The sequence below is a fragment of the Dendrobates tinctorius genome, unplaced genomic scaffold (genome assembly GCF_039654945.1).
Source record: "Dendrobates tinctorius isolate UK_male_01 unplaced genomic scaffold, ASM3965494v1 ptg000083l, whole genome shotgun sequence".
In the NCBI taxonomy this organism is placed as follows: Eukaryota; Metazoa; Chordata; class Amphibia; order Anura; family Dendrobatidae; genus Dendrobates; species Dendrobates tinctorius.
The window spans coordinates 17,134,348-17,146,960 of NW_027361751.1; the positions used below are offsets into that span (position 1 = coordinate 17,134,348).

Below are 12,613 nucleotides of genomic sequence, written 5' to 3' on the forward strand. Positions count from 1 at the left end.
TGATTACAAGAAAGTGAATAAGACATGTAACATCCTGTGACTTAAATACATTAAAAAAAAAATAACTGGTTCCCACCTGGAGCTCTACCTTGTGAGCCAGCATTGGTTTTGTCAATACCCACCCGTTTGTGGAGACGCTCTGCTTCTTCCTGATACGCAGCAAGCTGTTGTTTCCATTGTTTGACGTTGGCAGTGGACTCCAGCAAGGCTGCTGTGAGCTTGGCATTGTTTCCTTTGAGTGTGGCCAGTTCTGCTTCCCAGTGCTTGTTAATGGCAGAACTGCTATAAAAACACAAAATCAAAGAAAAAAATTACAATGGCTACAATATATAGCACTGGCTAAAAACGCATATAACACTGCAACATTACTGACAACATAACGTTACATAGAGGAACAAAACAAGAAGTCTGAGGATGTCACTAATCGCTAAAGGGCACCTATCATGTGGAACTGATCTGCAAACAGCATAGAGCAGAAGGAGCTAAGCATACAAATATATAGTTTTCTGGGAAATGATTCAGCATAATTTGTATTAATTCACTGTTAACCCTGATCATTCTATGCTTAGGTGATTGGCACCTGTCCTAGATACAGACTTTGCTTTCCTCACCCCAGTTCATTAGTCTCTGTTGTGCTCCACGTCTGGCTCTGTGGATGGCCTGGCATGATCCAATGTGTGTGTAAGGAGAAGGACCGGGCTGCGGGAACCTGTGCCGAGCCGGGTCCGGAATTGTTGCGGTTGCCTCCCCTGTTGCCGGGGGGGAAAAATGAGGAGCTGGACCAACCTCATGACCCGGGGAGGAGGGGTTACATAAAAAGAAAAGCGCGCGCAGCAGCAGGAATTTGGCGCCAACCCGTAGCAGCGTGCAGTCAGGTGTGCAGCGCACTCCGTCCCCTGAGTACTGGCGACAGGCCGCATTGGTTTGGCCCCGCCATCTGCAGAGGGACTGCTGTGCTGAGAAGTGCCATGCGCTCAGTGGTTGCCGAATATAGAGGTGCCACGCGCTCTGTGACTGTGAGTACTGCGCACGTGCAGAGTTGGGAAAGCCAAGTACAGGACGGACTCCTGCGACCTTCCCTGCTACTTGCTCCACAACCATTCCCGTTGGACTCCAAAGGTGCTGCGGCCTTGTTTGCTCCGGCCGCATGTGTTTATGGACTAGGGCTCAGCGAAAGGTACCGGAGACCAACCGCCAGAAGACGAACCACAGTGTAAAGGACTCCATCTGAGGACATCACCCCCGGACTCTGCCGCAGCTATAACCCCTGTGGGATCATCTCCTACAGAGAATCATACAGGTTACGATAAGTTCTTTCTTTGGACTACCCTTGATTTACAGTTATTATTCCTACCATTCACCCTTTAACCATTTACCTCCCTGCGAGGAGTGCAAACCCTGTTCTATTAAATTGTTACCTTTTGATAACCCTCGCTCTGTCTTCTGCTTGTCACTGCATCCCGCAACCTGCTTACATGTGCATCAACCCGGGCCTGTATAAGGTTCACCAAGACACACACCTGTATCTTGGTATTAAGACTTTCGTGTTCCTGTCTACCTGCAGCTTCCAGTATATTTGTTACTTGCCTCCAGTCTCCAGGACATCTCCTATCTGCCTGTAGCTTCCAGGACATGTTATCTGTCTGTAGTATCTCTGCTACCTATCTGCAGTATTTCTTCCACCTGTCTGTGGTCTCCAGGATGTCTTCTGTCTGCCTGTGGCTTTGAGTACCTCTGCTATCTTTCTGTGGTGTCCAGGATGTCTCTGGTTTGCCTTCAGCTACCAATAACTCAGCTACCTGTTCCCAATCTTCTGTCCACCTGCAGTCTTCATACCTCTGCTATCTGTCTGCTTCACCGACACCTCTGACGCATGTGTCCACCTGGACATTTGGCTTGAAGGATCCACCTCACCAGGTGAGCCTAACATTAGAACTCCAATGAGTGGCATTATTCAGTACTTGCCAGTCTTCTCTGATAGTTGTAAGGCTTTTAATAGGTCCGCCCACTGGACCCCCAAAAATAGAATAAGCAGGGATGCAAATGAATACACTGTGAGTTTTATTGAATCTTTTGCCATAAAACTATATATCAATGTGCTTAGCCCCTTCTGCTTTACAGTAGACAGTGTGGCAGATTCTCTTTCACAATTTTTACAAAATTATGCTATAATCTCTGAAAATTATGTCAGGGCATCTCATGATGACAAAGTAAAGTTGGAGAACTGGTGACATCCTTTACTTTATGAAATGTTCTGTTTCCATTATTTTTACAGTAGTACTTGTGGGGAGAAGTAAATAAAGTTCAGCTCAAACTTTCATTCCCAGATTTAAAATCATAGACTGCTCAAATGTTGCTAGAATAATAATTTTCATTTCTACAGCACCAGCACTTTACTGATCAGGGAAAGCAGAGAAACAACCTAATCCACAATACAGACAAGAGGAATCATGGCCCTGCACACAAGATCATCCTACAATCCGTGAGGACATAGGGAAGAGACTGTCCATGTCGTGTTGGAAGCCCTGTGTCTCCCATGAAATGGAAGTTATCATCAGAAAATACCTATTGTTTAAATCAGGTTTTTATGTAACATGTTTTTAAACACTTTGGCAATGTTTTTTTTTCTTTCATATATCTAAGACAAAATTAGTAACCTTGCAATTTTCACACTGAATACTGGGTCTATTTTAAACTAACATCTAGTCATTTCAGGAACAGTTTACAGCAGTTTCCTGACTTATGGATATGGGACGGACCCCCACTCCATCTTAAAACCACCATAACTACAGTAAACCTAGGCACTAGAATAAATACACAACACATTATTTTGGTTGTCAAAATGGCCACAGCTTTATTTAAATCACAGGATTAAAACAATTACAGTAGGAGTCAGGTGAAGTGCTGGTACAATGGGATTCACAAGTACTGTGATATCCCCAGCTGTCTGACATACAGAACCAGGACAGACAGCCATAAAGGCAGAGCCAGTAAACTTTCAGGGTACCAATGACCCTATTATCCTCACTCCTGTGCTTAACCACTGTGCCCGCCCCTGATTGACGTTACCATTACAACGTCCTTGAGGCTGGCCACCAAAGCCGAGCCTGTTCACCACCATGAGGTTTTACATCCTCTATTAGTTAAAATGAGCCCACCTTAACTTGCCTGCAACTTCCCCCTGACTCCTAAACCGCAAAGCTGTGACGGATTATAAATTCACATTTGACACCTTTTTTTTTTTTTTTTTTTAAATAAATCACTTTAGCAAACTTATAAACTAGAAGTCCCTGCAAAAGCATTAAGGGGACTAACTTGGAAAACCTCCGACTCACAAAGAGTCATCCTACAGCACTCAGGAGAGGAAAAACCCCCTGTGGAGGAAACCTCTAGGGAACCATGGCTGAAGGATGGCCCTTCCCTTGGGCTTAGAAGATTAATGCTGTTAACTCTTTATAGCCATGATAAAATTGAACCTGGAACAAAATATACAATGGTAATTTCAAAAATACAATAAAGCATTCATCATACAAGCAATAATTAAAACTTTTTAGGACAATGATTATAAACAGGGGCGGGAAATGCTTCCTCCTGTTCACCCTGTGTAAGAAAGAGGGAGAGAGACAGATTTCCAGTTCTATATAAGCCCCACCCGCCTCACAGTAACCTCCTCACAGTAACCCACCAATCATAGCACGAGGTAGAGGCTGAGACACTGAATTCAGTGATGTGTCATTTATTAGGCTGAGTGCTGTTGTTTCAATACAATGAGTGGTTTATCAGCAAACTCTGATAGCAGCATTCAACACACGCTTCCAGCAAGCGAGCCGGAAAACCATGTCACATGTCAGCAGATCGCCGATGGATCTCGCATAACAACCAGAGATCTCCAGCAGACCTCTATGGTTGTCACTGACGGACTGCTATGAGCACCGCCCAGTGGTTGGCACTCACAGCAATTCTGCTACATACAGGCGATCTGATCATCGCCTGTATGTAGCAGAGGCGATCGGGTTATGGCAGTATCCAGTCTCCCATGGAGACTATTGAAGCATGCCACAAGTAAAAAAAAATGTTTTTAAAAAAAATCCAAAAATATAAAAGATCAAATCACCCCTCCTTTTACCCAATTCAAAATAAAACAATAAAAAAAATCAAACATACACATATTTAGTATACACATATTGTTCAGAATCGCCTGATCTATCGATATAAAAAAAGAATTATGAATGATTCAGAAAAAAGTATGCGGTACTCACCATGGCAGCTTGAATGAAAAGTCCTTTATTTCGTGACTATCATCATAGATGGTAAGGTGCATCGGCAGACAGCGGCGTGCGGGGAGAGAGGAGTACGGCCGTTTTGCGTCACCATGCTTCAACGCCTCTGCCCGCCGATGCACCTTACCAAATACGATGATAGACACGAAATAAAGGACTTTTCATTCAAGCTGCCATGGTGCGTGCCGCATACTTTTTTCTGAATTATTCATATCTACATGTTGATATATGCTGAGCATCTCCAAATTGGACATTTATGCTGATAAAGGCTGTATAATCCGGCTCAACTCCTCCGTACAAAGGATTACATGTTTAACACTGGTGCCACTATTCACATTTCTTTGTGGCTTAAAAAAAGAATTTACTCGATCGCTAAATGGCGTAACGAGAAAAAAAGTGAAAATGCCAGAATTATATTTTTTTGGTCGCCGCAACATTGCATTAAAATGCAATAACGGGAGATCAAAAGATGGCATCTTCTGCACCAAAATGCTTTTATTTTATAATAATAATCTTTATTTTTATATAGCGCTAACATATTCCGCAGCGCTTTACAATTTTGCACATATTATCATCACTGTCCCCGATGGGGCTCACAATCTAAATTCCCTATCAGTATGTCTTTAGAATGTGGGAGGAAACTGGAGTACCCGGAGGAAACCCACGCAAACACGGGGAGAACATACAAACTCCTTGCAGATGTTGTCCTTGGTGGGATTCGAACCCAGGTGGCTCAGCTAACCACTGAGCCACCGTGCCAACCACTGTTGGCTCGGCGCACAAAAAAATAAGCCCACACCCAGCCCCATATCACGAAAAATGGAGATGCTACGGGTATCAGAAAATGACGCAATTTTTTTATTTTTTTTTAACTAACTTTGACATTTTTTTTTCACCACTTAGATAAAAAGGAACCTAGACATGTTTGGTGTCTATGAACTTGTAATGACCTGGAGAGTCATAATGGCAGGTCAGTTTTAGCATTTAGTGAACTTAGTAAAAAAGCAAAACAAAAACAATTGTGGAATTGCACTTTTTTGCAATTTCACTGCACTTTTGTTTTTTTTCCCGCTTTCCAGTACACGACATGGTAAAACCAATGGTGTCGTTCAAAAGTACAACGCGTCTCGCAAAAAACAAGCCCTCAAATGGCCATTTTGACCAAGAAATAAAAAAAATTATGGCTCTGGGAAGAAGGGGAGCAAAAACTGAAAATGCAAAACCAAAAATACTGGTCGTTAAGGGGTTAATAAGGGAAAGATTAAAGGGAATTTGTTACTCAATCCAATCCATGCTGGCCAAACTACAGGCAGCATGAATCGGAGCCTGGCTACACGTTTCCAGCCAGATATGTTTTTCTCTGGAAGACTGCGGCATTTCAGAGAAAATATAGCTTAAAGGGAATCTGTCACCCCTTTTTTGAGATATCATATAATGATATCATTCAATTGTGTGTCACATAAGGATTCTCTTAGTACTTTTGCTTCCCCCTGACCCCGCACCTTTCATGCATAAATACCTTTTTTATATCGGTTCAGATGTATGTAAACTGCCGCTGTCCGGTCCGCTGGGCGGGGCTTATTCAACTGCTCCCCCCCTCCCTGTCTTGCTCTACACAAGAAGAAATGCGTAGAGCAAGACAGCGAGGGGGGGAGCAGGTGAATAAGCCCCGCCCAGTGGACCGGACAACGGCAGTTTACACACATCTGAACCGATATAAAAAAGGTATTTATGCATGAAAGGTGCGGGGTCAGGGGGAAGCAAGAGTACTAAGAGAATCCTTATGTGACGCACAATTGAATGATATCATTATATGATATCTTAAGAAAGGGGTGACAGATTCCCTTTAATGAGCCGGTGGGTGATGAGATGGCCACCGGCCATCTTTGCTCTAGGTGATTGGCAAGTGTCTCCTATGTAAATGGGACATAGGAAACGTGTCAACCAACTTGAGCAGTCCAATCTCACTATACTCCCTATTATAACTCCAATAACTGGGCTGCGAGTATGTAGCTCTTCAGAAACTGTTTCTATGGATGTCTATATTGACCAATAGTCACACAAAGTGATTTCATCAGACTGCAGAGGCATGTATGAAGAAGCACATATGAAGATTTCATTAGAATTTTTATTTTCAAGCCGAAAATAAACAGAAAAATCTGAACCAGAGTGTCACGGGTTTACCGCGACAAAGAGCTAGAAGACCGCAGCGTCTGATTTCTCCTAATCCTGCATTGGTTAGAAGCACTTCAGCTTCATAGTAAAAGGTGCAGGTTTCTTTTAGCAGTGCAGGGGTTAACCTGCTCAGTTGAGAGCTCCTGGAAGCTGTCCTGCATAAAGGCTCAGCTGCGCACTGATAGACACTCCATTTCCTCTATAATCTGGGTCCTGGCTAGCACTCATTGTCTGATTAGTCTAAGCTGCATGGCTGGAGATTGTTGGTGGCTGTTATTGGGGAAGGCGTTTGGTGGATTTATCTGAGACTGTTGCTAGGTTTTGAGTGTGTGATAATTCCCTTCCTTCTCCTTCTTTGGTTTAACACCAACAACAAAGTCGTGACACAGAGATGTGCACATATCAACATGGCTAACATCCACTAACTGACATCAGAGCTAAGCTACAGGGAGAGAGGGAAGACAAACTTCTAAAAGGACAAACCTGAGTGCATAGCAATGTAACAGCAGAAATACAATGACAATACAATACTGTACGATTCCCAAGTTGTGGGGCATGACACTTCCTATAGTTCTGGACAGTTATTCAAACAAAGTTTTATCTAAAACGTTTGAGCATTTTAGAGACACCATAAACAGTTGCAATGGCTCAATGGGTCAGCCAGCCAGGCTCTTAAGTTATGCTGATCATGGTTTGGGCAGCATGAATAGGGTGACAGGTTTCCTTTATAAAGTGGCAAAATAATAAATACAGTATAAACAACAATGTAAATATAGCATTATCATGTGATCAACCAATACTATAAGAACCCAAATAATAGTGTCATGCACGTCTGCACTCATGTGCAAGCACAAACTCAAACTCTGTTTCAACAATGTTTGCATTTATAACTCTACATTTTTAGTATGAGCTTTATTAACATGTAAAACAGTTTATGTTGTGCATAGAAAGAACATGAACGGCATAAAACATAAACTGCTGGCAACAAGAGCCACAAGGATTATTTGCCATGTGCAGACCAGCACTTCTAGCCTGGGTAAGTGGGAATCAGAAGGGTCGAACGTAGAGCAGCCCCTCCAGAGGCTCCACTTTTATTCTTGTTTCGGCCGCTTACCCATCATGGATCCATTATCCCAACACATCCAGTGTTGTTGCTCTCTAACAATTATCGTTCAGCATAGCAGGAAACATCAGCTCGTCTTCTCCCTCGGGAGAGGTTTCGCCATCAGTTCTATAAATTACTTTTGATCTCTGCAGTTAGTGTTCAGCCTTAATCATTCATATATCTGCAAACAGTTCAAAGCCGATCACCCATTTCACACGGAGAGACTGGGACAAGTTTATTTAGCTAAGGAGACAGGAGTCTTCAAATGCTGAAAAATCACTTCATTAGATGCAATTTTATAAACAAAGTAGAAAAGGTAAACCAGAGAAGCCCTTCATGGCATCTTACAGTAGCTGAACAGATACGATGTGTGCAGTGTAGTATCTGAAGTATAGGAGGAGCGGTCACACTCGGATGTTGGCGGTTCAAGACTCATTAGAACATATTTAAGAAGTTCCTTATTAATGCATTCATCATCTATCTACAGGTTAGGTGATTGATGGATGACTTCTGGAGATCTGACCTTTGTGAACTCCAATGATCATAAGAACATGGACACCAAGACAGAGTAAATGTGTAGGGAGTGTACACAGGTTGCTTTTATGTGCTCCTTTAAATATCATACATGATAGATGAAGTGGGTCTTGGTGTTACAGTGGTGGTTAGCAGGGAGGGTGGATGGTGCGGTCGCCCCCGGCCCCGCACTCTGAGCGGCCCACCTGGAGCTACGCTACTTTTAACTGCATTGGTGTGCACAGCGCATGGATATAGTTAAAATCTCCATTAGTTAGGGAGGCATGATCTCCCTGCACTGCCACGCGGCCACTATGGGGCCCGTGACCCAGGGATGGCTCGGAGCCGGCACTGATACCAGGCACCCTCCTGCCCGTCATCGCAACTCCAACTGTATGATCACTTCATCGTGCCCACTGTGCAAAGCAGTGAAGACAAAGCTTTAGAGCACTCGCTGCAGAAACTGGAGCAGCGGGGGAACGAGGAGGAGAGATGAGTATTTTATTTTTTTTATGGGGAGTATAATAAACTGTATTGAGGACTATGGAGTGTATTATATCATATGGAGGACTATGGGGAGTACATTATACTATATTAAAGACTATGTGGAGTGCATTATACTATATTGAGGACTATGGGATGTATTTTTACTATATTGAGGACTATGGGGAGTGCATTATACTTATTGTGGACCATGGAATACATGATACTATATTGAGATCTATTGGGAGTGCATTTTACTATATTGAGGAATATGGAATGCATTATACTATATTGAAAACTATAGGATTCATAATACTATATTCAGAACTATGGGGAGTGCATTATACTATATACTGGACTATGGAATGCATTATACTATAATGTGGAATTGAGGACTATGGGAATTGCATTATACTATATAGTGGACCATGGAATGCATTATACTATATTGAGGAATTGAGGACTATGGGGAGTGCATTATACTATATGGAGAAATATGGGGAGTGCATTATAATATATGGAGGACTACGGGGAATGCATTTTAGCAAATGAAGGACTATAGGGAGTGTATTTTAGTATATGGAGGACTATGAGGAGTGAATTATACTATACAGAGGATTTTCGGTCTGGGCCAGATGGAAAAGTGAATGACTCCACCAGAAAGAATGTCAACTGTAAGTCACAATCTATAACTGTAATGTAATATTTTACATGTTCTGCAGCACTGGTATCTACCACTACATGGTCACCATATAGCAGTAATATCAGTGTTGGTCTTTGTGTAGAGATGTTTTTTAGTAATAATGTGGTCCTTTGCTGAGGTTCTCCTACATCCACTATTAGGGTGTGCCACCATAATTGTAAACACAGTTACCTGGTTAGGGGCCCACCCTAACCAGTTTTGCCACCCTTCCTGAACAGAACCCCTAGTTATGCCTCTGGAATGAAGTAAAGAATTCAGGCATACACATATTACATAATTCTACAATTTTACTCACAGAAAAGCAATGAACTTGATTTTACGAAGTCTTACAAGGGGTAGTAAAATGCTTGGTAGTTGCAGGTTCTGACATGCGGAAACAGCTAAACCTTATCAGTAGGTAGAGGTAGATAGTGGGTGTCCCCCTCTTGCAACTTTGCAATGGTTTATTGTGTATAATAAGACACTCTTTTCAGCATATTAAAGGTTATTCTTCACACACCCCTCCCACCACCTTGAAAAAAAAAGTTTTTTTAATCCATAAGACAGAGGGTAAGTTGCTGATTGCCAGGAATTGGTTTTCTGGGACCCCCAACAATTCTGAAATTGCAGCTCCAAAACTCTGAATGGGGCTCTGGAGATGCTCAACCTCAGTTACATTCATTGTCAATGAGACTGCAGAACAAAGCAGAGGACAACGTCTTCATATTAGCTTATTTTGGGGGGAATAACCCTTTGTTACACAATTACCCTTTCTGTAGTCATCCCCCCCCCATGGAACAAACTTATTATACATATAAGTCAACTGGGCCATGCAGAAGACACCACGTAAGTAGCATGTATGTGCTGCCTCCATTCTTGGCCTTTCCTATTCCTCTTTTTCGCAGTTCAAAAATACCTAATAAAAAATAGAAACAAAAACATTTTAACTTCTTAATCAAATGCTGTGAAAAAATATAGGGTGCAGAAGTGCTGACGTCCAAGATTAAAGGTGATCAGGCTGTGGAGTGTGAAGCTTAATACTAGCTAGCTCTCAAAACTAGCAAAGTGATTCTTTATTAGACAGTCTTCCTAAAGAATTATTACACTGAGATAGTCTACCACTCATGCAAGCTCATCAGTAGAGATGAGCGAACCCAAACAGTGAAGTTTGGGGTTTGTACCGGACACTTAGTGTTCGAGGCTGAACTCCGAACATGGACTTCTAATGGAAGTCTGTTTTACAGCTCACGGAAGAGAGAGAGAGCGGGAGAGAGCATCAAAGTACGGGTCTCCATTAATTTGTATGGGGTTCGAATTCAGGTTCAAGTTCGGGTACAGTTCTGGTTCCCAAACCGAACTTTGGACTAAAGTTTGGTGTCACCCAACGAACCTGAACTTCCGTGGGTCCACTCAACCCTACTCATCAGGTAAGCTAAGTTTAGATCAGCAGAGGGCTGGATTTAGGTTTGGTAATGGAGGCCAAAAATTGAATAAAAGCATGCGTCATATCCCCTGATCATCTGGGGAATATTAAACGCTTTTTTCATATATCTACATGTGGTTTTTCAGCAGGGATATTTACAAACTCGTTTAGGTATAGGTAACATTGATTATTTTTCCCCTGTTTAATGTATACATACTGGGACGCTCCAGGTACACATAGGCAGTGAAGGTGCCTGACAGTGCGCTCGACACCTACAGACAATAACAGCATTCGTTTAGCAGATACATCATGAGGTCTCCAATACCTTTCCATGACGTATCCATTAAATGATGTAAACATAGTCTATGGGTGACAGAAACAACTGATATGGATCTGTCACAGGCATCCTTCATCCATGGGCTATAATAGCAACTATTTAATGCATATGTCATGAAAAGCTATTGACATATCCATTTAACGGATGACTGTGACTGATTTCATCTAGCAGCAGCCATCAATCATAGGCTTCCATATTAATAAATGTATATAGACAAAGCGGAAAGCAAAATAATATTCTTGGCTATGGAGATCTATCACAACATTTAACGTGAACGTTGGGAACATTGCTGGTCTACAAGCTAGATGTAAATCTATGATGTATGCCACATGTCATCATACCCCTATCTATTCCTGAAGTTGACATCATAGTGTGGCACATGGGATGTCTATCATAAACACATCATGTGCCACCATATGATGCCTCTATGATACGTTGTACTGCACAAGCTTCTTGGTGAGATTGATACCTAGAAAAGTGCATTGAATAAGCAATGAAAATTGTGAACCAAAAACAAGGTACGGTAACTTTATTGAAAGTCCATCAATTGACAAACAAAAACACAAGAAAAAACATGCAAATACAAGAATAAAAATTCTGACTAAAATAGGAGACAAAGAACAGTGAATACCACAAATGATAGATGATGGAATCAATGAAAAAAATAAAGACAGAAAATGTAAGAATTGGTCACGTTATCTGAAGCCAAATATTAGCATCAGAAAAGAAATTGCAAATAACGGAGTATAAGTAGCATATAACATGTACGTGCGCTTCAAACAAGGTAAGGATATCGTTTGGCTGTTGGGGTTAGATCATCAACATTGGTTCTCCACCACTTAAGCCCTCTCTAGCTCTCCCGCCCCACCATTTCCTGAGGAAGCTTGTGTGAAACGCGCATTCACCAAGAACCCGGGTCAGTATTTTTCCCTGTTACTTTACTGATTGCTTTTTTGTATAGGTTTCTTGTTACCTCATGTGCTGCAATGGCTTATGGCACATGCAATTCAGTTTTTACCTTCTGGACATTTCCTTTGGCTTATATGTTATATGCTGCTTACTGTATATGAGGGCCCATCGCCCACTGATTGTCGGAGGATATTTCTGATTTCGAATTGCCGACTGCTTTGTTCTCCCAGAAAGCGGCAGGCAGAAATGTCTTTCAGCTGCTTTGTCATGGAGAACACAAGAGCGGTTGGCCGTTCAAGATGGCTGTCGACCGAACAATAGCCCAAAGTATCATAAAGCTGACACCCATTTAATTTGTATTGGGCGGGGCCCGGGGGCTTTACACTGCCACCACTATGGTCTGGGGATATCACCTGGAATACCTGGTGCCTTATTTCGAACCACTAAATGTGGATGATACATGAATATTGTATTACCAGTGCAAACAATTTAAAGGAACTTCCAGGTAAATTAACCCTTATCATTTTGGTATATGAAATAATTAAAACACCAATGAAAAGAAAACCATCAAATAAAATTAGGGTTCTCTTAAAATAAAACACAATCGTTTCCCAGTCGTCCCTATTCCACATACTCACAGCTCTCCTGATTAATTTAATGGCGTACATCAATGCTATTTCACGCTGTTAGACCATAAACCCAGCTG

The 12,613-nt window shown here is 42.0% G+C and overlaps 1 protein-coding gene across 8 annotated transcripts in view; it reads right to left on the reverse strand.

Annotated features, from left to right (window-relative positions):
• HOMER1 (homer scaffold protein 1) overlaps positions 1 to 12,613 on the reverse strand; it is a 183,167-nt gene that overhangs the window by 33,812 nt on the left and 136,742 nt on the right. For all 8 annotated transcript variants that reach the window (XM_073584162.1, XM_073584167.1, XM_073584161.1 and 5 more), the window contains one exon: positions 123 to 282. In XM_073584162.1, coding sequence (XP_073440263.1) covers positions 123 to 282 — 160 coding nt within the window. The remainder of the gene's footprint in view (positions 1 to 122; positions 283 to 12,613) is intronic.